Source organism: Cupressus sempervirens, chromosome 10 (assembly GCF_028749045.1).
Source record: "Cupressus sempervirens isolate cs-2001-9-10 chromosome 10, ASM2874904v1, whole genome shotgun sequence".
Taxonomy (NCBI): Eukaryota; Viridiplantae; Streptophyta; class Pinopsida; order Cupressales; family Cupressaceae; genus Cupressus; species Cupressus sempervirens.
Window position 1 is genome coordinate 328,807,275 of NC_143127.1, and position 27,330 is coordinate 328,834,604.

At 31.9% G+C, this 27,330-nt stretch overlaps 1 protein-coding gene across 3 annotated transcripts in view; it reads left to right on the forward strand.

Moving 5' to 3' along the window:
• LOC149533953 (truncated transcription factor CAULIFLOWER D-like) overlaps nucleotides 1-27,330 on the forward strand; it is a 200,568-nt gene that overhangs the window by 81,228 nt on the left and 92,010 nt on the right. For all 3 annotated transcript variants that reach the window (XM_089804711.1, XM_089804710.1, XM_089804709.1), the window contains exon 3: nucleotides 11,990-12,047. In XM_089804711.1, coding sequence (XP_089660837.1) covers nucleotides 11,990-12,047 — 58 coding nt within the window. The remainder of the gene's footprint in view (nucleotides 1-11,989; nucleotides 12,048-27,330) is intronic.

A 27,330-nucleotide genomic window follows, 5' to 3' on the forward strand; every position in this document is an offset into this window, starting at 1 on the left:
CTCTCATGCTCGATAGAAGAAGTTGAAAGTTATTTGAATGCTTCAGTTGAATGTTTGTTTTACTTACTAGGCTAATTATCTTAAATACTAAATATTTTAAGATAATTTAAAAGTGTTTATAGGGTTTGTAGCATAACTAGTTATAACGAATTAACCCCCTCCCCCAAGTTACCTACCTACCCTTTTGTATTTTTGAGCAGTGAGCTCTATGTAGCGAGATTAAATGTATCCACATTCCCACAATATCTTTAACAAGATGAATGTGATACTACATTATCTAGTGGGTTTCATTCCCACCATGGTATTTTCCCTAACATAGTTTCTACATTAAAATATTTGGTGTTATAAGTGTTTCTTTGTTGTCTTAAATAATTACTATTACAACTTGGTCATCTTTTGCAAGCTTGACCAATTGAGATCTATGAGGGAAGCCTTTAAGAAGGTCAATCTCATGTTTGATGTAACCAATTATGCATCATAAAATAGAAGGACAATTATTAATTTAATCCAAAAGCAAATAGAGTGTTGGAAAATTATAAAGAAGGATTACTAATGTTGAACCTCCCACTCACATATCTAAATCTATCACCAATGAGAAGAAGCAACTTCAAAATAACATGAGACCTATTAAAGCATTATATAGTGCCTTTTCAGGTCCTAAATACATGAATTCCACGGAATTGGAGAATTCTCATAAGATATGCGTTCAATTAGAATCATTGCATGCAAGAGACAATTGTGCAAAGCAAAAAATGATACAAAATTTGAAAGATAAGCTTGAATATTTAAGGATGAGTGTGAGAATATTAGTACCTATGTGCAAAAGGTGATAGATAATATAATGGAATTATATGCATTGGTGGAACCATATTCAAAGATTAAATAGTTTGGAAGCTATGCATATCATTTCCACATTCCTGTGGTACAAATATTTGTGAACTTGAAGAAGTCAAAACAATGGATAAGGTGAATAAATATTCATTAGTTGGTAAGTACTATTCTTTTTAAATGACTATATAGTATAAAACATTAATTTGATGTACCCTATGTCACCCTTTGCAAAGGAAAAAGGCTAACAAAAGTTTGATTGTTCACCTTCAATTACATAAAACTTGTATTATTATTTAGAATTTGAAAATGAAGTAAACTAATGACATGTGTGGAAATTGATGAAGTTTTGGATTATAATTTTTAAAAATTATTTTGAATAAAAATTGATATATTTTCCTAATTTTTATAGTTAAATTTTTATCTGTTGAAAAATGCTGAAAATTAGGGGTCTAGTTCGCACCACAAAAGTATATGGAAATAAACTTATTTCCCTTTGATCTTAGACTATGTTATAGATGAAATATATAGCTAGAACAATCAAAAATTATAATTGGGTTTAGATCTATATTTTCTCTTTTATAATGATTGAAATTTTAACTCACTTGAAATTGGTAGTTTTCATCTCCCATGACATTTTTCAAAATAAATCTATTCCAACAATAGGAAACATCACACATTCTTGAAGAGGACTCCCTCCACTAGAATGCCATATAATTTTTAATTTTTTTAATATGATTTAATATATTTTTCTTTCTCAAAATCAACATCTATTGAAGTGCTAAAATGTGTGCTTGTAGAATTTTGAATTACAATGTACTATATCTAATTAAAACACTATAAAATCTATATGAGAATATTCTTAAATTTGAGCTCTATAAAATGGTGTGTATATATTATCAAAAAATATCATAAAAAATAGTAAGAGTTATTGAAATGCCAATTTTTTAGAGTAATTTTATTTCATTAGTAATTGGATACAAACTAGTATAAAACATGCATTTAATAGATATTTCCAATTGTAAAAGTGTGAGACCATATATAACTTAGATAGCATGAATTTATCTATATCATATGTTTGAAAAAAAATGTTTTTTAGATTGAAATACTCAAATTTAGTCATTCTAATAAGTCACCCTGAAATATGACACAACTTTGTACTTTTATGCATATTAAGTAGAATTTTTTCTAAGGTAGTATCCATATTTAAATATACTCCTTGTAAGCATAACATAAAGTGTGAATTTAGTGAAATTTCTTCAAATTTTAATTTTATTCTAGCTATGGATCTAGACATGCTAGGGATTTGGAAGAGATAAAAGAATATTAAATGAAATTGGAAGAGTTAGAAGCCTTAATTGCAAAGAGAGCATCTAAATATGTAGATAAGTATGAAGGAAAATTTCCACTAAAAAATCTCTTTTTATTTTTTGTAATAAGATTGGTCATTTTTCATGTACATGTACATAGAAAACACCAACACACAAGCCTATAATGATACAACTTAAATATCATGAAAAATATTACTATTCTAGTGTAGGCACGACTGATGATGATTTAAAGAAAAGAAAAGACAATATTGTATATATTACTATTGGAGAATTGAGTCTTATATGTCTACATGAGGATATATCACTAATTAAACATGTTAAATATAAAGATTAATGTGATAGATAATGCATGATAGGTATGATGGTGGTGTTGTTAGATTTGTTGATAACACTCCTTTGATAAAAGGAAGAGGTTCTATTATAGTTGATGGTAAGAATAAAATTGATGGTGTCTATATGTTAAATGATTAAAGTCACAATCTTTTGAGTTTTTGGAAACTTGTCCATGAAGGTTAAAACTTACAATACAAAGAAGAAATATGCTCATGTGATAATGCATATTATGTTGAAGGATTGAACTATAACTTGTTGAGTATATCATAGTTAGGCAATGTAGGTTGCAAAGTTGAATTTGGAAACAAAAATGCTAAGATCTATGACATTGATGGAAAGCTAATAGGACAAGGTGAACAAACTAGGAGAAATCTATTTTACCTAGATATGGAAGATGCAACATGTCTTGTTGTTAGATTTGATGATGTGTCACTATGGCATAAAAGGCTTTTTCATGTTAACTTTGATAATCTGATCAGCATTAGCAAAAAGAACAAAGTCAGAGGGTTGCCAAAGTTGAAGAAACCTAAAAACACAATGTGCAAACAAAGTCAACGACTAAGTCTAGTTTCAAAAGAAAAACATAAACTTCCAAAGAAGTAATAGAGTTAGTCCATAAAAACTTATGTGGTCTAATAGAAGTGCAAAGCTACCTAAGAGACAGATACATAATGCTATTTGTAGATGACTATTCCAGGATGATGACTGTTGTGTTTTTGAAGCAAAAATCTGATGCATTTCAAATATTTAAGTGGTATTTGGCTAGAGTTGAGAAGGAAATAGGAAAGAACCTGAAATGCCTAAGGTCAGATAGAGGAGGTGAGTTCAGATCAAAAGAGTTTGAAATATTCTGTAATGACAAAGGTATCAAAAGGAAAACATCAGTACCAAGAACTCCACCATAGAATGGTATTTCTAAAAGAAGGAATAGGTCAGTGATTGACTATGCTAGAACCTTGATGGTGGAGAAAAATGTTGCACTAAAGTACTGGAGAGAAGCTATAAGTACTATAGTTTACACACTGAATAGAGTTCAAGTCAAGAAAGGTATAAATGCAACACCTTTTGAATTATGGTATGGTAAATCACCTAATGTTAAACATTTCAAAGTATTTAGTTGTAAATGCTATATTATAAAAGATACTAGAAATGGAAAGTTTGATGCAAAAAGTGATGAATGCATTTTCCTTGGATACTGCAGTAGAAGTAAGGCATGTAACTGTTTGAACACTAAGATTAATAAGATTGTGGAAAGTGCAAATGTAAACTTTGATGAGCATACAAAAGTTCAGGTTGATGAGTCCAAGCAATCAGAGGATTATAGATCCTTTGTATACTTCTATGAAGGAATGACTGTTGAAGACTATGCTACAAATTAAGTTGGAAATCAGCAACAAATTTTAGTATCTGTCGAGTCTCAGCCTATGAATGCCGAGTTGCATTCAGAAGTCGAGTTGCAAAATGTAGAAAATGCACATTCTGGTTCCAAAAATAGTATACATGAGAGGAATGATGAAGTGCTTGATGAAGAAGAACAAAATGACTCTGAAGCTGAAGGATCAAACATGGAAAGAAGAACATAACCAAGATTAGCCAAGTATGTGAGGAGACATCACCTTGCAGATCAAATCACTAGTGACAAGGATGCTATATCAATGACAAGGAATAGACTCAGGAATGAATCATGTCTACCGAGCAAGGTTCAACCTAAAACAGTGAAAGATGCACTACAAGATGATGACCAGTATAAAGCCATGGAAGAGGAGATAGATCGGATTGAGAAGAACAAAACATGGACCCTAGTTCTTAGACCAGCTGATAAGAATGTGATTGGTACCAAATGGGTGTTTAGAAATAAACTTGATGAGAACAGTGAGATAAGAAGAAACAAAGCCAGATTAGTATGCAAAGGCTATGCACAAGAAGAAGGATTGGATTATGGGTAACTATTTGCCCTTATTGCAAGAATGGAAGGAGTAAGAACATTACTTGCATATGCTGCATACAAAGGTTTCAAAGTGTACCAAATGGATGTTAAATCTACTTTTTTGAATGATATACTAGAAGAGGAAGTCTACATAGAACAACTAGAGGGATTTGTTGATGAGAAGAATGGCGTCATGGTCTGAAAATGGCACAAAGCACTTTATGGATTGAAGCAAGCACCAATAGCATGGTATGAGAGGTTGCACAAACACTTGTGAAGATAGGATTTGAGAGAACATATGACAACAACAATTTGTACATCAAAGCTGAAAAAGGTAAAGATATTTTGATATCAGAAATCTTTGTTGATGATATAATATTTAGAGGAAAAGATGTTCTTTGCAAGATTTTGTTGATCAAATGAAACATGAATTTGAGATGTCAATGTTTGGAGAAATCAAATTCTTTTTTGGATTCCAATTACATCAATTGAAGCATGGCATATTTGTGACCCAATCAAAATACATCAAGGAGATACTCAAAACATTGGGGTTAGAAGACTGAAAACTAGTTAGCACACCAATGGAAATAAGCCATAAGCTATTCAAGAATGACAAGTCTGTTGAAGTAAATCAGACATTGTACAGATCAATGATTGGAAAGCTGCAATATGTTGTACATAGTAGACCAAACATTGCATTAGCTGTTGGAATAGTGGCAAGATTTTTTGCAAATCCAAGAGAAAATCACTTAATGGCAGTAAAGAGAATATTGAGATACCTGAAAGAAACTGATGACTTTTACTTGTACTACAAGAGGAGTGAAAAATTTGAACTAAGAGCCTACACTGATGCAAATTGGGGAGGTAACATTGATGATATAAAAAGCACCAGTGGAGGAGCACTTTTCTTAGGAAAAAGGTTGATTACATGGACTAGAAAAAAGCAAAATTGCACCTCATAGTCCATTACTAAAGCTGAATATGTTGAAGCTGCTATAATTTGCACCAATATTGTATGGATCAAACATTTGCCACAAGGTACGAAGGAAGAGGTAACTGAGCCTGTGATACTTTATTGTGATAATACAAGTGCTATCAACATATCAAAGAACCCTGTAATGCATGCTAAAACCAAGCACATTGCAATAAAGTATCACTATGTAAGAGAGTTGGTTGAAGACAAACAAGTGAAGATGGAATATGTTAGCTCAAAAGAACAGATTGCTGACATCTTCACAAAAGTACTACCTAAAGATGCTTTTGAGTATTTTAGAGGCAAGCTAGGGGTGATAACCCTAGCCAAGTCTACTTGAAGCAAAAGGCAAGACTGGCCTGCATCCAATGAGCTGATTATTGAAGATTTTACACATTGATGTAAAGGATGCTTACTTTGGGATTCATGCCTAAAGTAATAGAAGTAATGAAATTCCAAGCAAGGTGACAGAGGGAGAAATCAAATGAACCTGCAAAAGCTACACTTTCATACTAGGATGCTAATATGTCTTTGGCATTGTTGTCAAAGAGGGAGGAATAACAGAAAACTTATCAACAACTATTGAAGATAAAGAATTAGAATAGAGGGAGAAGTTGCGAGAGACTAACTACATGTTGATGATCTAGTGATCAAATGAAGATAATCAAAAGTTGATTAGAACAACAGAAGATGAACAATATAAAGAGAAAAACAAAGAACAAGGATGCATCAACCAAGAGGGAGAAGCAGAAATGAAGCAATCACAATAGTAGAAGGAGATGTGAAGTTACAATTACTTTTTGGCAGTTGACTTACTGTTTTAACCTAGTTAGCTTGTGGTTGAATAGTTTAGTTTGATGGTTGATTAGTTTGGTTTTCCATTAATGCCAATGAGGGAGATTGTTGGAAATTTGATTGAAAAGCTCATTGTCGAAGATCAAAGAGGGAGATTGTTGCAAAGATGAATGATTGTTGTTAAAAGAATGTTTTCAATCATTGTTTTGTCATTGATGTCAAACCTGCTATTTGTAGGAATGATATTTGCTTATAAGATCTAAGTACTATCACTTAGTTGATTGATGAAGAGGATTTGGTCAACAAGATGTAACAAGAGCATGTAAGGAAAAGGTTGAGTTATGATGTTGTAATGAAGTGCAATGATCATTTAAGACCATGGTTAAATGATGTATTGATAGCATACTCAAAGATACAAAGGTTGGTCATTAGTGGGTGCCAAGCAAGTTAGTTGAAGCCAAGGAAATTCTTAGTTGGAGCCGAGTGATCTTCAGGCGTCAAGTGAAGTTCAAGTGTCGAGGATCAAAAAAATCTTAGTTGGTGCTGAGTGATCTTCAGGTGCCGAGTATTAGGAAAAATACAGTTGATGTTGAGTAACACGTGTGTGTCGAGCACCAATATTTCAATAGTGTCAAGCTGCTACATTATTTCAAATGATGAAGATTCACCAAATCTGAGTTGACAAAGTGGTTGCCTTGAATTTTGTGAACGAGTTGGAAGATAAGGATGATGAGCTGGTGGCATAGAATTCTATGTAAACCATTTTTGGGAGAATTCTAAAGGATTATTCAAGAAGTCTCTAGAGGAAACAAAATATGGGTTAGATGCAATGAATCCTACCTAATCCATATGAATTGAAATCAAATAATGGAAGAATCGAGTGGGAAAAAGAACTCAAAGACTTCTATTTAAGGAGTCATAGACCAAGAAGCAAAAGCTGCTAATACTGTTGATGCAAAAGAGCCAAATCTGCGAAGTGGTTAGAAGGGTGTCAAGGAGAAGACATCTAGGAGAAGGTAGAGCACAGAGGCTCTACTTCTACAAGTGGTCATGAAGAGATGATTGCACTGATACATTGAGTATGGAGACTCAAGGAGACTAAGATTGAAGGAGGGCGAGCTGTCAAAGTTGCAGTGATTGAAAGCCAAGCAATGGTATGAGCTGAGAAGTGATCTAAGATCTGCAAGATAAGTTGTATGTTGTAATTAGGTTAAAGATTTTCTAATACTCTCTAGCAATTGTATTAGATCTGAAAATCCTATGGACTTAGGTTGGTTTAATAGCCATTTGTAAATCTTTTAACAGGGTGACATTCCAAGTGAATGTTCTAGAGTCCTTTAACTAGGCCCACTTCTAATAGGGTGGATAAATCCTCTCATAAGGTCGCATTTGATAGTGTGTTGTAAGCCTTTAACAGGGAAAGCCTTTCATAGGGCTTCACTTTAGAAGAGTGAGAATGGAGTAGAATGTTACTGGTGGCCTTTCCCAAATTGGGTTTCCATATAAATCACTGTGTTATGTGTTGATTTCTTATGTGTAATGCTTGTATGTTGATTTATAATAACTTTTTGGTGAGAAAAGTTAAAGCTTGGATGAATGAATGGTTGAATGGGCTCACTACACTTAGTGAAAAGTTTGAATAGGACATTTGGACCTTGAATAACTAATTCAACCCCCCAGTCTCCCTCTCAGTTATTCTAAAGCATTTCTAAAAAACTATGATTTTCATTAAGTTATTCAGATTGGTTTGATTTATTTGACTTAGTGCATGTATATGCTCCTTTTTCATTGATTTAAAATAGGTAGAGACATCCTTTTGTAAAAAATAAAATGTTTCAAGTTAGACAACAATGATGTTTTATAGTAACTATGAAAGATATATCATTATTTAATATTTATACACTTCAAATTGAATAAATAGAATTCAATAGAATATAAAAAAGAAAATTGAATAAGAACCATAATAGAATAAATACCATACACTACAAGTTGATAATGAAGTTCACCTTTTAATGGATACAATTTTTAGTCAACTTCAAATGTGTGACAAATCCATTAATATTGATTAAAAAAATACGTAAAAATATCTTTCATACACAATGACCTACAATATAATATTTTGTATTCTTCTAAGAATATATAAACTCACTTAGAGTTCATAACATTCTTCCTAAAAATAATCATAATATTAAGAACATTTACTTCTTCAAAACTACTTATAGATAGGAATATGTGTATTTCTCTCCAAAAATAGACAAATGTAGCAATAAAAATACTTATCATTTATATCGGCAAGGTCACAAGCTCACTCCATTGCATTTTTTTCCTCTCTCTAACAAGGACACATTGTATCTAGTTCCTACCTCTAGTAATTTTGTTTTTTTTAAATATAGTAGGAAAAAGTAATATTAACATGGTTTACTAACTTATGAATATAAAAATTGTCCTCTCAAAATGACTATTATTAATTGAAAATGAAATTAGAATAATGAATATCTTAAGACACAACTTCGAGAAATAGTAATGAAAAATTTGTATTGAATTTATGTCTAAATAGATGATGAAATTGTTTTTACTTTGTGCATTTAATTGCAACCACCTACTATTAATTAATTTTATCATAATTTTAATAGGAAAAGACCAAAGTTGAGGAGAAATATATGACTTTTATTTCAAAGTAATTATTAGAAATTGTTGGGACTCATGATAGTTCATTGTAGTAACTAATAAGGAATGAAATAAAAGATTCATAATAAATTTTATAAAAGAAATAGTAATTAAAACATTACAAAGGTACCAACATGTGTAAAAACTCTATGATTTGATTGGTTAAAGGAAAAAATAAATCGACATTTCATGAATGCTATAATATCCTGCCTATGGAAGGAACTAATAAGGTGTAATTTAAATATGCTTCAACCCATATCTAAACGTACTTTTATGTTTTATGTAAATGATAAGTCTTATTCTCATATAGGTTATTGGGTCAAATACATATGTGAGTACTTTAATCAACATTTTATCGAGCATTGGGTCACACAATAAAGAAAAATTTCCCCCATATATTTGCAATGTGCATGTGTGTGTTTTATTGATAAAGGTATTTAATGGAATGGTGTCGGTTGTGTGGGAAAAATCCTACTGAATGTACTTTTTTATTAAATACAACTTTATGATTAACATCAAATTTAAGTGAGTCCATATGCCTATATGTGAAAGCATGTAGATTAGTGATGAAAACATTAAATTACCTTGTTTAGTTTGTGTCGCCATTTTTTTCGACATGTCATAAGTTTACAGGACATGCTAATCTCTAGACAAAATGCACTAAAGACAAAACAATGTCAAAAAAATTATTTTTTGCAAATTCATGAAAATGTAGTGATATTTTTCCAAAATTTTTGTTGTTTTTGACTACAAACTATATAGATCATGAAGATGAAATGCTAAAGTTTTTAGATAAAGCCATGATGTTTTTGATTTTTTGAAAATTGGTCAACTATATAAAATGTAGGGAGGATGGCCACATCTTATGTTTACAATGTCATGTGTCATCAACATCATACAACATGACGGTCTATGAGTATCCCATGTATGAATTGACCTTTACAATGCCTTCAAACTTGTGAGGGCTACAACTTTTGCTCACGACATTCATTTCAATCCAATAAAAATACATTGGAGAGCTCTAGATAATATCTAAAATGTTAAGGAATTCTAATCAACTGGTAGGTATGTGGGTCATTAATATTAGTCACACCACTTAATATATTGTTCATTTTTTTCATATATTAAGGGTAAGTAATATTTGGTGCTAATTAGCTTGTAAAAATTTCCTTTGATAGAGTAATTCTCTTTAAGTAATTATGGATGGTTACAAGATATTGGAATAAATATTTATAGTAAACGTAAGAATAGTATATATAGGAACTAGGAGTTTTATATTGTAAATTAGTGATGGAAGAATGACATTGAATCCTTATAGAATTAATTTCTCTTTTGTTTAAGAATAAATATCATTTCATAATATATATTACCTTAAAGGTATATCTTTCAACTTCTAGTACAAGTTTTTTAATATATAATTTGTGTAGTGCCAAAATAATGTGCTTGAAAACATTTGTGAAAAATTACTTCTATCTAGTTCATAAACGTTTGAGTTTGTTAAGTTAGTGCCTTTGAGAGATTGTTTAAGACATTTTTAACTTGACTGGTGAATAATTTTTTTGTCATTGAATCTCTTTTGTTAGGCTAGATTGATGTAATAAAAAATATTAAAGGAAACATCTATAATAAGTGCCACATAGTGGGTTGTACTTACCATTAAAGTGCATTGAAAAAAAGTATGTATGATAATAGTTGTTAAAATACAATTATTATAGTAAATTTATAACAATCCAAACGCAATTAAATTCGTAATAGTTAAAGATAAGGTAAACCAAAGATTAAATAATAGGTGTATAATCAAATTACTATTAGTATTGAATTGTGGATTATATTATATTTTAGTACTATAAAGTTTCTTTTTATTAATTTAATATGCTTGTTTAATTTAAATTATTCTTTTTCTTTACTAACCACTAAAATGATACTAAGAGTTTAAATTGAGCTAATTTAATTTTAACATTAAACGTAATTATTTATATATAGCAGTATATTAAAGTAATCTATAAATGATTTCATAAAAAGTAAAAATCTTAATATTAATAAAATGTATTAGCTAGCCAAAAACCAAGGTGAAAATAAATCAATATAAGAGAGCCTCTAGAAAAGGGGTCCTATAACACCTAATGAAATCAACCAATTATCTTTCACATAAATAATATATATAAGACATTAAAGTAAAAAATTAATATAATAACTTTATAAATTTTTGAAATTATCATAAAAATAGTTCATTCTTATTGGTTGATTGATATTGAACTAATTCACTAGTTTGACAAAGTGAATGCAATAGTACTAGCCTACAATAAGTACAAAAAAATTTATATGGTCTATATGCAGATGTAATGTATGTGCCCCTTAGCAATTGCAGTATGATATGATGATATTCTTATTTTCAAGTGTTATGGGATAGACCAATTAATTATATATCAAATGTGTAAAGAACACTAAATAGGAACATGTACAAACATGTGTTATTGTAAGAGCCGGTAAAATAGGATGAGCAATTTGTGAGTTTAATTTAGAAAAGCTAGTTTCACATTAATTCATACTCAACTAAAGATTGAGCTGAGGTGACCTTGAATATATTTCAATCAATGTCAATTAAGAAATAAATAAATATTGACAAGGTATCAATTATGAGAAAAAATCACATAATGTCATAACACTTGATGATATGTTATTACAAAAGAAATTACAAATACACACATGCGCGCGCGCACGCACACGCACACGCACACACGCGCGCGAGCACACATATTATGGAGCATGCTTTATTAAAAATCTTATAACTCTTACAAAATCATAAATTTTATTATTGTTTTATCAAAAAAAAATCAAAATATATAACTTACATGTTTAATGATTACAATTATTCTATATTCATACTAATATCATTAGTAAGAGTACATATACATTATATATTTGTGTGTTTATTTTTATATTGAAGTGAAATTTTTGTTATAATTTTTAATTCTTAAAGTTTTCTATATTATTTGTTATTGTTTTATCAATTTTGTACATGATACTATTTGATATCTAAACATATTTAGTTAGTTATTTGATAAGTAACTTAAATAATATAATTTGTTTGTAAAATTTTTTCTCTATATTAATTTGAATTTTTGTTTCCTAAAGCATGAAGATGATCTTTGGCAAGTATTGTGAAAGCTTTGGAGAAATTTTAAATATTGAGGTAATTGAATCCTATGCTTTTGCATATGTATAAGATATCATTTACTTTAATAGTTATTGAATGTGTATTATATTTGCAAAGTATCACTAACATATTTAGATAAATTATTTTACATAGGCTTATTCATAGACCTAAACCAATTAAAATATATAAAAATTTAATCATATAGATATCAATATCTATTTTATTTTTAGATATTTAAAACATTAATTTTATTTGTGGTGAAATGGAATAAAAGGAAAATGAATGTATGTTGGTTTAGTACTACTAATTATGCAACCAAATCCTTAATATAGACTTGTGAGGCTATGTGTGATACCGCATTCTACCATTCCTAACTTAGATGCTAAAAATAATTTGATTAATTAGTTTCTATATCAAAGGGGGAATAAAGATAATTGTAACATCATTATCAATAGAAAAAATTACTATTTCTCTTTTGATTAAGTGAAATAGGTTTTAAATGGTGCCTAGAATCCAATGGTTACAAAAGAAATAGACATTAAGTCTAGAACCATTATAGACAACACAGAAACAATGGGACTAAAAGGATAGGAGAACCAAACAAAAAGGGAAAACATCTAAAAGAGTAGGCAAGTGTCAGGTTCTGAAAGGACATGAAACCTTTTACAATACCGAGCCTCAAGATTTACATTTTGGTCCCATCTTTTGAGAATGTAAAAACATCAAAAAAAGGTTTTGAGAACTTGACTCTTTTTCCTTTTATTGTTGTCTAACCTTCCTCCACCTTCCCAGTGACCTTCTACTAATGAAGGCATTCCCTCACAACCATCCCCCAACACCCTTGCTACAGGAGGTAAAATAGCTGAAGCAGCACGACCACTTGAAATCTAGACAGCAACAGAAGAAGGGATAGTAGCATTGTTGTAAGACAGAGCCACAAGAGGGGCATCATTTGAATCAAAAATTTTGGCAACTAAAGAAGCGACAACTGCAACATTCTTAGTCACCACGAAAGGGACATCATTTTAATCATTAGAGATAGCAACACAATCCTCCACCAAAGAATGATCTTCTTGAGAAGAGCCATCCAACCCATTCCCAACTATAGAAGCTTTCTGAACTATGTAGTGGCCATCTGAAACCCCCAACCACTAAGAAGGTGATTTCTTCAGTCTAACCTTTTCAGAGGAGCATTGTGTAGCGAGATGGCTGGTCTTATGGCATTTTCTGTACATTTGAAGGGAATACCCTCATAATCAAGAAGCTGAATCCAATAGCCTTTTGGAGAGGCCAACTTGATCATTTCAGGGAGCCCCTTGGGGACGTCGATCTCCACAAGAATGTGAGGATACATCATCCTAAAAACATTATAGGATGCAAACTCAACTAGCAAGAAGTCCCCAAGGGCTTCACCCATAGCCTTGAGGACTCGATTCAACCATAGGTGAAGGGGAAGATTTGGCAACCTTACCCAAAGAGGAATCTTATCAAAGGATTCAGTCGATAGGTCAAAATCCTTATACTAGGGGAACCTCTTCTCTCAAGAGAAACCATGACACAGTATGATACTCCTATCCTCAACATTAGCAAATTTCACTATTAAAAAGACTGTTTCCATAAGGTAAATCAAAACTAAATTCAAAATGATAGGTTCTCATTATTTGGATATCCAAGCATGTAGATCTGATAGAGAGGGCTTCAGTTCCCTAAAACAAAAAATGGAAATTGTAGCAAAGCAGTTATCCACATATGTGAAAATCTCATCAACTATTTTAGAATCTATTTACTTACAGAGACAAGTACATTTGAATGGGTCCCCAACTTCATAGCATGACCCTCGATACCTGCCTAATAGGTAGCCACAGTAGAATAAGAGAGCAAATCTTCCCACAGCAACCCGAGATTGAGCAGCAGGGGAAAGAGCGTCAATAGTAGGAGCCATAGAACTAGAGGCCATAGTGACCCTAGCCACTACAGAGGGACTTAAAGAATCCACCAACTTAGCTAGAGATAGACTTTAAGCCCCAAAATCATCTAGAGATAAATGGGTAGGAGAAAACATAGTTTGAAACCTAGCAAGAGTAACACGGGTAGAAGTAGAAATGGGAGGGGACACATGCACGAGAGACATTTAAAGAACAACTCAAAGTTCATCATGAATTGATAACTTTGGGGGAAAAGTCTAGTCCTATACCCCAGGCTAGTGGAGCATGTACTTGGCATGAAAGTCCCATAAGGGAAACTGGCCTACAACCATTCTCCACTACGAAGTAAAAGTAAAAAGATTACTATGTCCATTGGTAGCATAGTTTGAACTTTAATTACGATGTCTTAAAATTTGGTCAAATATATTTCTATATGTACATTAATAAGATCACTTGACAAGATATTAGTTTTGGATGATCAATTAAAAGAGTTAAAGGTAAATTTGTTTACACTTGGAACCTCAATACTATTTTAACTTATTATTTTATTGGTGATTGATTATTGACAACAAAATGAATCTAATCATTTAGCTTCAATATTAGCATACCTTGATATTTGGTTGAATAATTATCGACAAATAAATTAATCTAATAATTTTGATAGGTTCTATAAATTAATCTAATGATTTTGATAGGTTTTCCTACACTGTACTATTGGTCCACACCTAGATGCTTTACCCTTTTAAAGACAATATTTATCACATTTAAGAAGGGTATTAGTCCATTAGTGTTATTATCATTTCTATATAATTTATTTTGGATGATTTGTCACTATAAACCAAGAAATATCATCTTTAGAACTTATTGTGTCTTTACTAGGACTCACAATGTTTCTTAGGCAACACCCAAACCTAGAATTAATTTGTTTTCTTAAAATCAACCTATTTTTTGCATTTCTTGAGATACATATCTTTTTTTCCCTTAAAATTAGGACTCTTTATTTTTTTTTTTTTTTTGTGCCCCATTATTACGCATTGCATCAAATAGTGGTGCATCCTCTAGAGGTTTTATCTCCTCTTTAAATTACGAGACAATTCAATGATATACTATTTTATTTTAGGTCACGTATCATAAATATTACTAGAACTATAATAGACTTGTCGTTTTAAAATCACATTAAATAGTGAATTTTTTAAATATAAGTAATAATGTAACTACTAATACCTTAGAGTTTCCTTATGATCTTATCATAATACTTCATCTTGAATGAGATAATATGTATATAGTCATACCTTTTTATAGATATCTCTAGAAATGTGCCTGATTATGAAAATTTTGACTCTCGAAGGTTCCTCCGAGTATGGTAGTGGTCAGTATGGTAAGCCTCACGAGTAGGGGGATACTTATTTGTACATTTCTAAGAAACCTCCAGAATTTTAGAAGTTGACTCTTCATGTAGTAAAAGGGAGAGAAAATGGGATAAAGAGGTTACAATAGAAAATCTTGACAATGAACTGACCTTCTTACAGAGTGCACAAGTTAACTCTATACAAGGTATCAATGCACGAAATGAATAAATATAGAACATGATATACAAGAATAAAAACTGTTAGAAAAAAAGAGTATAGTCCAGTCAATAACCATCCAAATTAAAGTTTTAAACTTTAAGACTATTATAGAGAAGAATCCCCTAGATTAAAATAATTGATCCTAGTTCAAAATTTCCCCTAGTCTTTCTTTAAAATGTGTTTCCCTCTCAATTTTAAAGTCATAGATATAGAATGCCCTTGGTAATCATAGGTAGTAAAAAAATTGTTGGTTGCTTCTTCTTTATTTTTAGGTCACAACCATCCCCTTCTTATCCTTTGAAGGATGAAGATCTATTAAATGAGTCTCTACTTAGATGGTATTAAATCATCTGCAATCAATTATTATATCAATGTTACTCTATAGAAGGTCACCCATATTTTGAGTCTAGAGGTGTATGGAAATTAATGTAAAAAACCTCCCCATTCCTGATCATTGCCACATGTGAAGATGTGCATAGGGTTGATTCCATTCTAGGACACTTCTTTATGGATTGTGTGGAACAAACTTTGGGTCCCAGGATGATGACAGAGGTGGATGATATGGACATGTGGCACATCTATGGGTTTCCCATAAGATTGTGGGAGTAGTAACTCCATAAGAATGCATCATTGGGAATGATAGCACTATTTTTTGTTATTCGTTACATTGCCATTACTCTTGGATGAATCAAGGAACCATGAGTATTATTTAAAGATACTATGAAAACTTACTTCAGAGAACCAACTAGAATTCTTCACATACTATAATCCCACTTTTATGGATTCTTTAGCATTAGGTTAGATTTTGATGCAAAAGCATCCAAGGAGTAATAGAAATCATGTATCTCCCAGAAAATATTTTTTAATTGATAGTAAGAGCTACTATTTTTGGAAAGGTTTCTATTTTAAATCTTTTTTTAATGAAATATTGTATAGGCCTATTGAGAAATCAAAAATAACTAATGATGGAAAAGTAACCCCATATTTTAGAATATATTCATTTTTTCTAACCAATTTCTCCAATGAGAACTTCAAATGTATTTTGGAGGGCCTTAGAATCCAAGGTATGGACCAAACAATATACACTAGATTTCTTCAATATATTTTCATTGATATATAAAATTACAAATTTCAATGGTAAGATTATAAGAAATGCATTTTCAAATTTGTGCTAATTGAGGAGAAGACATAAAACTATTGGATATTGCATTTAATGGATACATCTTATTACAATGTATTAATTCTATATGTAATCCAAGAATTTAATTTTAATCTCTTATCTTAATGTGTTTATTATATGTTTTACTCTAGATGCTTTTGAATCTAGGAAATTTTATTTTAGTTGTACCTTGGCAAACTTGTTACTTAATATTCCTTTGACATGGTCACCTAGTTGTAATTTCCAATGGGTCTATTCTATATGTAAGTATAGTTTATATTTTGGAAAAAGAATTGTGTCAAGAAAATGGAGAGTGTGCAAACCAATGAATACATATAGTCAATATAATAGTGTTTAAAGATGGTGGAAACTAAGAAAAGATAGTAATGGTATCGTACTAAGGTTAACAATGATGTGAAGATCCATTGCATTATTAGGAGAGTCTCTCTTTATGTAACTTGTCTCTAGGAGAATGAGTCCAATTAGTTGTTATATCTTACTCCTTTGGAATTGATCCTCTATTTGCTAGTGTAGAGTAGTGATCTCTTTTTTGTATTTAGTTTTGTTTGTAGTGAGCCTCTGGTTGTAAGTCTAGAGAAGTGAGCTCCTATAGTATTTTGTAATTAGATTATATAGATGAATAAATTATTATTTATGGGAAACTGGTCATGTTGGTTATTCATTTATAAAATTAGGGTATTCATGAATTGATGGTTGTGTTCATTATATGCTAGTTTCTTCATGTGGCAACTATTGAAGTTAGTGTATTTATATTTTTTGTTTATCCACTCCCCTCTCTATTATTATATTTAATGTATAAATTAACAATTCAAAGTCCTAGAAGTAATGGTTGCCTTCTAATTCCATAATTCTTGTTTAATCTATCAAACATATATGATTTAAATTATTCTCCTCTATCAAATCTTAAATATTTAATTCTAGATTCTAATCGATTCTCCTGAATGTTTTTGAAAATTTTAAATCTATATAAATTTTGTGATATTTACTTGTGGGAAGAATGCTCTGTGGAATGTTCAAATATGTTAAGATTTGTATCTAAGATAAAACATGTTTAGCTAAATTTAATCTCTTGGAATAAATAAAACTTCAATGATATTTTCAAAGAGAAAGAAAATATTGAGACAAAGCTAGCTGACATTAATGACATTATTATTAAAAATGGGTATGGATAATGAAATTTTCTTAAAAGAAAAATAATTACATGTGAATTTGGAAGAGGTTCTTACAAAGGAATACTTTTTTTGTAAACAAAAATCTAGAGAGTATTGGCTTTTTTAGGGAGATGGAAACACAAAGTTTTTCTGTAATAGCACTAGAACTAGTGTAGGAATGATTTAAAATAATTGAGAGGGGGAGGAGGGGGGTGAATCAGTTATCCTTAGGTCTAAATGTACCAATTAAACTTTTGAATAATTCAAACAAATTAGGTATATTCTTTAAATATCTCAGTCTTTGTAGCATGTTATCAGTAATATAAACTTGTAGGCTACTATCCTAATAGTAACCTACTTATAGACTGTAAAGCATGAATAATAAAATATCTCAAATAACACTCACACAACTATAACACTAACATTTAATATGGAAATCCAATTTGGGAAAAGGCACCAGCAATATGCTACCAACTTTTCACTCTTCTAAAGTAAGCTCTGGTAGGAGCCAACCCTATTAAAGCTTACGATACACACTATTAGGTATGACCTTGTTAAATGATTTAATCAACCTATTACGAGTGGCCTTGTTAGAGGACTTAAGAACATCCTATTAGCATGTCATCTTGATTAAAGAATTTAAAAATGATTATAAGGTCAACATTAATTAACATATTTTAATTGATATAATGGTTAGAAAGTAACAATAGGATTGTTAGAAAGTAACAATATGGTTGTACTACTCCTTTGCTGATATGGCCTTACAATATACTTTGTGTACTGCTAATTCACATTCGCATGCTTCTATTTCACATTATTTTCACTTTCATACTTTTCTTTCATACATACTGCCTTGGATGTGATACAATACATTACATATATATCAGTCCAATTTACATAATTACAAAGTCGGCCAATATACAAGTTAACACCAATATTACAAAGTCGGCCCAAATGAAGACACTTGGGTTTTGAAGATTTACTTGGTGAAGTTCTGATACATGACATCCACTATCACTACTTGACATTGTTATGCATTCGATAGAAGTAGAAACTCGGTCCATACTAAACATCTCAAAGTAGTCTCGAACTCAATTTGCACTGGTGACTTGGTAAATACTATGTAATTCGGTATAAAATGAATTACATGTTTACCATGACTGCACTCAGTAAACACTAATAATCACATAGCTTGGTTAACACTAACTTCGCTTCACATGAACTGCTAGCTCACTAGAAACTGCAAAGCTTGGTAACCACTGAAATGCTCAGGTTGAACTACTGGACTTCACACTGCTTGATTATGTTTGGTTTAAATTGTTGCACTTCACACTGACTAGGTTCCCTTGGTAACCACTAAAATACTTGGTAGGAATTGTAGAGTTTGGTAGCTACTGAATTACATGGCAAACACTATAGAATATTCAATGAGCTTGGTAGCCATACAAAATCAAAATAAATATTGTCACTAATAAGAAACTTGATTAAAAGTCAACAATCTCCCCCTTTAGCATAAGTGACAAAAACACTTATTAGCCAAAACTTATATACATCACATTGTGATACTAACTCGGTAAGGTATATTGTTTTTGAGATTTTTCAAAAATTGTCTTTGTAAGTATATGCAGTATAATATATTTGCAAATTCTCTACTATATACACTTTTCTTCCTTTGCATGATTCTCCCCCATACAATATACATAGTATAATAAGTATCTTTCACTATATATGGCATATTAAGTGTCTCTCCTACATTTATTGTCTCACCCCATATATAGCATATTAATTGTCTCTCCCCATATATACATACTATCTCTCCCCCTTTTTGACAATAATGCCAAAGATTTATTCAAAACTTATTTACATGGAGACACCAATATAGGAAAGAAAATTAGAATGTACCTTAAGTATGAGTTCTAATGTCTTATCCCAGTTCTCTTGCAAAACTTTGCACATATGTAGAGCAACTTGCACTTCTGTAGATAGTTCTATCATGTGATCTGCAATTGAGAAGTTGTTGTCTTGGATCAATGTTTTTGAGTAAACATATGCTTCTGCATCATATCCATGATGAGAAGGATCATATTCTGAATATTTATCAGTGTAAATTAGATCCTTGCTTCTTCTCTCAACAACTCTGCCTGCATATTTGACAAGAACTTGATCTTCATATGATGTGCAGAGTTTGAACTAGGGTCACGTTGCAATTGTTGTGCACTAGCCTTTAGATCTTCATCAATCTTTGCTAGTTTTCTCTTTATTTCCTTTTTGAACTCGATAACATTACACAACTTTCCAAAAAGTGATGTTACATTTGTGTAAGAGGTTTCAAGATTGGTAGAAATTGAGGAAAGCTCCACTTGCTGAATGGAAATTTGTTGAGCAATGTGCTCAATCACTTTATTATCAATTTTTTTTTTCTTTCTCAATCAATTTTTCTTGACCACTGGAGTCCTCATTAAACTTTTAGACTACCTCTTCTAATTGAAATAGAATGTGTTGAGAAGTATCAAATTCAACACCTATCACCTCAGTCAAAATATTCTTGGCATCATCAATGATTTTATATTCTCTATCTCTCTCCTCTCTCAATTTCTTATGTTTTGCCATCTTTTGGAGGAGTTGACCAGCTATATGCATTTGATCTATAGTGATATTATCAAAATCCCATTTGAGAATCTCAATCTCCTCATCTAGGTCTATATCCTCCTCTATCTCCTTTCCTCTACTCAAAAATCTTGTATTCGGTTGAGCCTTACATTCAACTATCCTTGTACTTAATGCCTTAGAATCTGGAATGTAAACAATTGTAGAGATAGTAGGACTAGTAGCAAAAATTGATATAGTGCCAATAGATGGAATACTGACTGGTATGCTTACTGAATCCAAAACTATAGTATTTACAAAAGTATCCAAAACTGTAGAAGACAAAACTATAGAATCCAAAATTGTAGAACTCAAAACTGAAGTAGTTACTGTAGAAGAACACAAAATTGTAGAACATATTGCACTCATTTCTGATGATGCTAACTCAGGAGCTAAAGAAGAGGGAGGTTGTAGCTCGATAGATGAAGTGGTACACACTTCTATCAGTGATGTGTTGAGTTGTGAGGGAGCGAAGAGTGATTGGACGTTTGATGTATCCATTGTAGTCAGAATCAAACTTGTTGAAGTTGTCTCTAAGCTTGATGATGTTGTAAGTTTGGTTGGAGAGTGAGGAAGTGAGGCAATGACTGCAGCTGCTATCTTCACAGGATCAATCTCCTCATTATCTTCTCTGTCTTCCTTGATAGCTTCTTCCTCTTTATCTTCTTCAACTTCTTCATTGTCAAGATGTGTTGGCTCTGTGTATGTTTCTTCTTCCTCATCATCACTATCATCATCCTTGACTTCTACTGGGAAGTCACTTTGTTTGTGCAAGTGATAAATATTCTTCCACATACTTGTGGCATTCTTAACCACATGCTCTATATCCTTTATCAAAATTAAACAAGTATTAAACTTAAGAGTCATCTTATCTTCATTCTTCTTTATGGACTCTTTTACCTCAGCATCTGTGATGCTCGGTAGCAATTGCCTTAGGGTTTGTGCATAGATATCTTTTGTTGTTTGCATAGCAGAGTCCCATCTTGGATTTATTTTTTCTAATAATTCATTAGAGATTTGGGAGGCTATCTGATCTGGGGAGTATTTCCATTTTCCCATCTTGGTTAGCACCAATTCTTCAATCTATTTCTTCTTGGCCTCTATCCTAGTTTCATACTTAAATGTTTTGAAGTTGGTTATGCCTTCACCTTCTTCCAATTGTTTCAATTTTTTTTGGAAGGTGCAAAGAGGTTTGCTAAAAACAACTCAATTGCATTTCTTCCTAGATCTTCTAGCGAATATTGTAGTGGATGGCTTGGGTGGCTTGGTCATGATCACCTTGCCTTTCTTCTTCACTGGCTCTTCTTCCTTTTCTGACTCCTCTTCATCCTCTTCTTCATCATCTTCTCCTTTACCCTTGGTCAATATAAGAGGTGTGCTTGTTTTGAGTTTTTCTATCCTCCTTTTTCCTTTGTTAACCGCTTGTGGAAGTTTTATTTTAAGCTCTATTCTTGCCTTGGCCTCATCATACATTCCAAAGTGTGGTGCCTTTAGATCAATAGGTTCATTTATCAAGGCTTCAATTATGTCCTTTTCTTCATCTATATTCACCTCATAGGGAAGAGGTTTTACCCATAGAACTCTAGGTTTCATTGCCTTAATGTAGACTTTGTCACAGTCTACCATGAAACAAACATCATCTTTGTAATCTTCAACCAATTTCTGGGGTATCTTGAATCTGTTATTCATTTTCTCCTTGAAGACATCAAAATAATTATCCATTACACTAACAATATTTTTACCCATTTTAGCAATATACTCATTAATTCGATATAGCACTGGCACATCCTTTCTCCATACTACCATGCCTTTTCAAGGGAAAAGCTTTTGAACATAGAAAAATAAACATGTTAACAAAGAACCAAATTTTCAAGGGTTGTTTTTGGAAGTTCTAATACATTCCATATTTTTGTTCAACTGCTTCAACAACAAATTTGCAAGATCATATGACAAATTGTTCTTCACGACCTTGTAAGCTAAGTCTACTACTTCACATGACACACTATTTTGATGGCTAGAAATGTAGATATTGTGAGGTATCACATGTATGTCAAATTTCAATTCTACATTAGTTACACTATTGATCTTCATTCCTTTGTCATCCCACTTGGGTAGGGTTTTCTTTTCTAACTCCACCCGTCCTAGGGTTTTAGTGGTTTTGGCCTTGGAGAGCATGGGAAGGCCAGTGATGCAATGAATCATCTTCTTAGTGATTAAAACTAGTTTCTCAAACCATAACTTACTATTATGAACTCAACTTAGGATGTATCTAATCCATTTGATTTGGAAACTTCGGGGCAGGTGGGGAATGTGGGTTAAACCCTTGGCTTCCAGATGCTTATGTTCATGTTTAATTTTACCTTTGTCCTACCAAAATTTTAAAAATACTTTGAAAGGCTTCCCCTACTTGAGATGCGTACAATATAAAAATTATGTTTCCACTACATTGTTTCTAGTCTCAATCATCTCCAAACTTGGTCTTTTTTCCTGTTATTGATGATAATGTCTATGTTCGAGTTTGAGAATACCATTCACACATAGTTCACCTAGGGCATCATCCATCTCTAGGGTTTTGATTTCCTAAATTACACATTTAAAATGAGTTTGAATATCATTAATGAGTAGTACCTTAGGAGGGATCTGCGATTGTGTTCCATTTGGATCAAGGGTTTCAACAACTGTCGACACAAGTTTGAAATTAGGTGCTTTCCATTCGGTCCAACATTTTTAACCCTTTCCTTGCTTTGCTACTACTACTTGATGCTTCCATGGCTACTCGAAAGCTATGAAAAACTTTAAAAGACTTTGCTGCAAATTTTGCTTGAAGTCGCTTGAACACTCTGCAATTCCCTCGATTGCAATAACACTTAGAATTCTTTGTGAAAATGAATTTGATTTCCTACTTTTTGTTGAATCTTCACTATTAATGCTCAGTACGAAGGTAGCTATGATGTCATCATTATGTGCGATAGGCTATCATCCCCTATCTGTTCGGATTGCTTGGTAAAGATATTAATAACACGATAATCAAACATATTCTTGTTACTCCTGACTTTCCTCAGTAGAGTCCATGATCTGACCTTACTTGGTATAGAAGTCAATTCTATGATAACTGATATCGATCTTCAGTGATCCTTTTGTATCTTGAATACTGATTTGGATCTTTGCTTCCTTTCAATTTTGGAACTGTTTGGATGTGATCTTGATACTGCAGTTCCAGTTCTTCCTTAAGAGTTTAGTTGAAAATGGTGGAGTCACCCACTTCTTGAGTGACATCACCATCATTGCTTGAGCTAGCTTCCTTAGTGGATTTAGGAATCCATTGTTGCCTCATCTACTTTCGAATGTTATCTACTTTTTCTTTCTTTTCATCTTCAATTCTACCTGTATTCATGCAATTCTTGGCTAGGCAACCAAGTTCTGTACAAGTGAAACATCTTATTGTGGTATCTCTCTTACTTGTGTGATGTTCAACACAGTTCATGCCAATGTGTCCATATTCTCTATAGCAATGACATCTATAGCAAGTGTTATAGTCCCAACCAAATATTGCTTTCACAATTTGCTCTGCTGGATTGAATGACTTGGTTCTGTAGTCTGATGCCTTGTGACCTTGTTTCCTACATTTGTGACGCTTTCCTTCAAATATTGGTTTCTCTTTGCATTCATTAGCCTTCTGACCATGCTGATTGAAATTGTAGCATTTACCATTGAATTTTGCTTTACCATTACTCCAAAATCTATTTGATGTATGACTTATCTTACCATAGTGATTGCAAGTAGGTCTTTGATTCCTTTGATCACCTTGTTCAGAGGATTCACCTTCTTCTTTGTATCCAATTCCTACTTTACGTTTTTGTATATAGATATTTTTCTCATTTAGCCGATTCAATTGATTCATGTCTACTTGAGATTTCATCATTCTTTCATTGATTTTCTTTTTAGTGTTTAGGTCATTTTTCAAATTTTCACTGATTTGCTTTTCAAATCTCAGCTCACTTCTTGTTTTTTCATTGATATGTCTTTGTAAATTTAGATCATTTCTTAATCTTTAATTGATCTATCTTTGGCTCATGATTTCCTCCTTTGCATTGGTGATTTGATCCATAAGATCTGCATGTTGAAGGGATTGGTTCTAGATCTCATTGTTTCTTCCATCCATTTCTTCTGCCATGTTGTTCGTTTGTTCCAAGATTTCACATAGCCTTACTAACTAAATTTATTGTTCTCTTTTGAGCTTTCTTACTTCTTGCAAGAACCATTCTTCTCTAAGAGTTCTTTGATCGCATCATTTGCTTCTTCTGAACTGCTTGAAGGAAAAAATTCTTCAATCTTTTCTTCGATGTACTGATGATCATTCATTTAATTTGCAAGTTCCTTCCTTCTTTTCAGGGATTCAAAAAGTTGCCCCTCAGCTTTTCATTGTCAATTGCCTTATCAAATTTAAATATCTACATCATCCTTGATCTTTGCTCAAGCTATCAATCTTTATCCTAAGAACCACAAAGCTCTGATACCAATTGTTGGAAATATTCAAGACTATGTTAGGTTACTAAGAGGGGAGGGTGAATCAGTAACCTTAAAAACTGTACCAAATTTAGATCTTAAATGCAATAAGCCAATTTCCATTTAATTCATTAAATTTGATCTAACTGCATGCATGAGAATTTGAAAACATAAAGCATTCACAACACTTGAACACAATAATTTGGTGACCCAGAAACCTTCCAAATGGAAAGTAAAACTGGGGTGGGGATGATACCCACAAAACTTCAATACTGTAGCATAAAGTTGGCCTACTAAGGCTTACAATGATCACTTCTGATGATTTTCCCTATTAAGAGCAATTAGGACTGCTAGGTCCACCTTGTTAGAGGTTTTACAAACACACAATGAAGTATGCACTCAGTAAAGAGATTTGACAAAAGACTATTAAGTCTACCTTGTTAATGATTTGGACTCGTTCATTTGTTAGGATGAAATAGTTGATTTCTGACTTACAACTATATCGTTGATAGAGATTCTTTGAAGTATTGATCACCTTTATGTGATAGATATGACTCTCTTGCTCCTTTGTTGATATTGGCCTTACAATACACTTTGTCTTCTGTTGATTCACATTCACATGCTTCTATTTCACATTATTTTCACTTTCATACTTTTCATACATACATACTACCTTGGATGTGATACAATATATTACATATATATCAATCCAATTTACATAACTACAAATTAAGCCAATATACAAGGTAACACCAATATTACAAAGTTGGCCCAAATGAAGACTCTCGAGTTCTGAAAACTAAGTTTGTGAAGTTTCGATACATGGTATCCACTGTCACTACTCAACATCATCATACATTCAGTAGACATAGAAGCTTAGTCCATACTAATCATCTTAGAGTAGTCTTGAACTCGGTTGGCACTGGTGACTTGGTAAATACTGTGTAACTCATTATAAATTGAATTACATGTTTACCATGACTGCACTCAGTAAATACTAATCATCACATAGCTCTATTAACACTAACTTAACTTCTAGCTCGGTAGAAACTGCAAAGCATGGTAAGGACTGAAATTCTTGGGTTGAACTACTAGACTTCACACTGCTTGATTGTACTCGATTTGAACCATTGCACTTCACACAAATTGAATTCCATTAGTAACCATTGAAATGCTCAGTAGGAACTGTAGAGCTCAGTGGCTACTAAATTACATGGCAACATTGTAGACTGTTCAATGAGCTTGGTAGCCATACAGAATCTGAATAAGTGTTGTCACTAATAAAAAACTTGACTAAATGTCAACAATTCAAACTCTATAACTATAACTATAATTAAAAGGGATAACTAACTAAGTGGACCTCTTTGGATAAGTATATCTAGAAGTTAATTACTAACTATAAACTAAAAGTGTAACATTAAAATAAACTTTATTCTATTTGGCTAACCTCTCAAGAAGTTTCATATTTCTATTGAAAATATTTTTGTAACTAACGATTAACTAATAACCACCTAGAGGAAGAGGTGGTTAAAAATTAGTGGCAAACCACGAAAAATAATCTTAATCTATGAAATCAAGAGCAAGTACCTCTCCAATTATATCAGGAGAAAATATAGGTTACCCACTACTTCCTAGATTTATTCATAGTAAAAAGTTACCAATAAAGTCCTTCGCTTGCTACATTATTTGTCACCAATTCATCATTTTTCTTCTTCAAATGTTGATCCTTTTTTAATTGATTTGACTTGGTCCCCAGAACATACACCTTCTTGAGCTCCAATTCTAATTATTTTTCTCCATCAATATAAGATTAACATATATGATTACATATATAATTATACACAAGTACCTAACCCACAATTATGATTATTATATATTACTGCATTTATAACTATATAAAAGTGTCTATAATGCATCTATAGGTAATTTAAGATGAATTCCATGATACAAATTTCATAAAGCTGGCCAAAGATTCCTATAAACTAAGTCTGTTACACTAACTTCTAATATAACCCATGGCCATAACAGAGGGAATGCAACACCTTAAACAAACATTGATCCATTATTTCGGTCCATCACCTTCTAGAAATTCCTTAAATGACCATCTGATTCTTTTCTACAAATCTTTGTATTTTTTTTGTTCTTATGGCCTCTCTTTAATTCTCCTATGATATCTTATTGTTGCCAATACTTTGGAATAGTCATTTATCTATTTTCTCCATTTATAATATGTTATTGACTTTATGTATTTTCTATTAAAATGGAAGATTCATTATTATTTTTCTTTTTATTGTTATTTTTCTTGAAATCCATTTTTATAATAAATATCAGTTGTTCCTTATG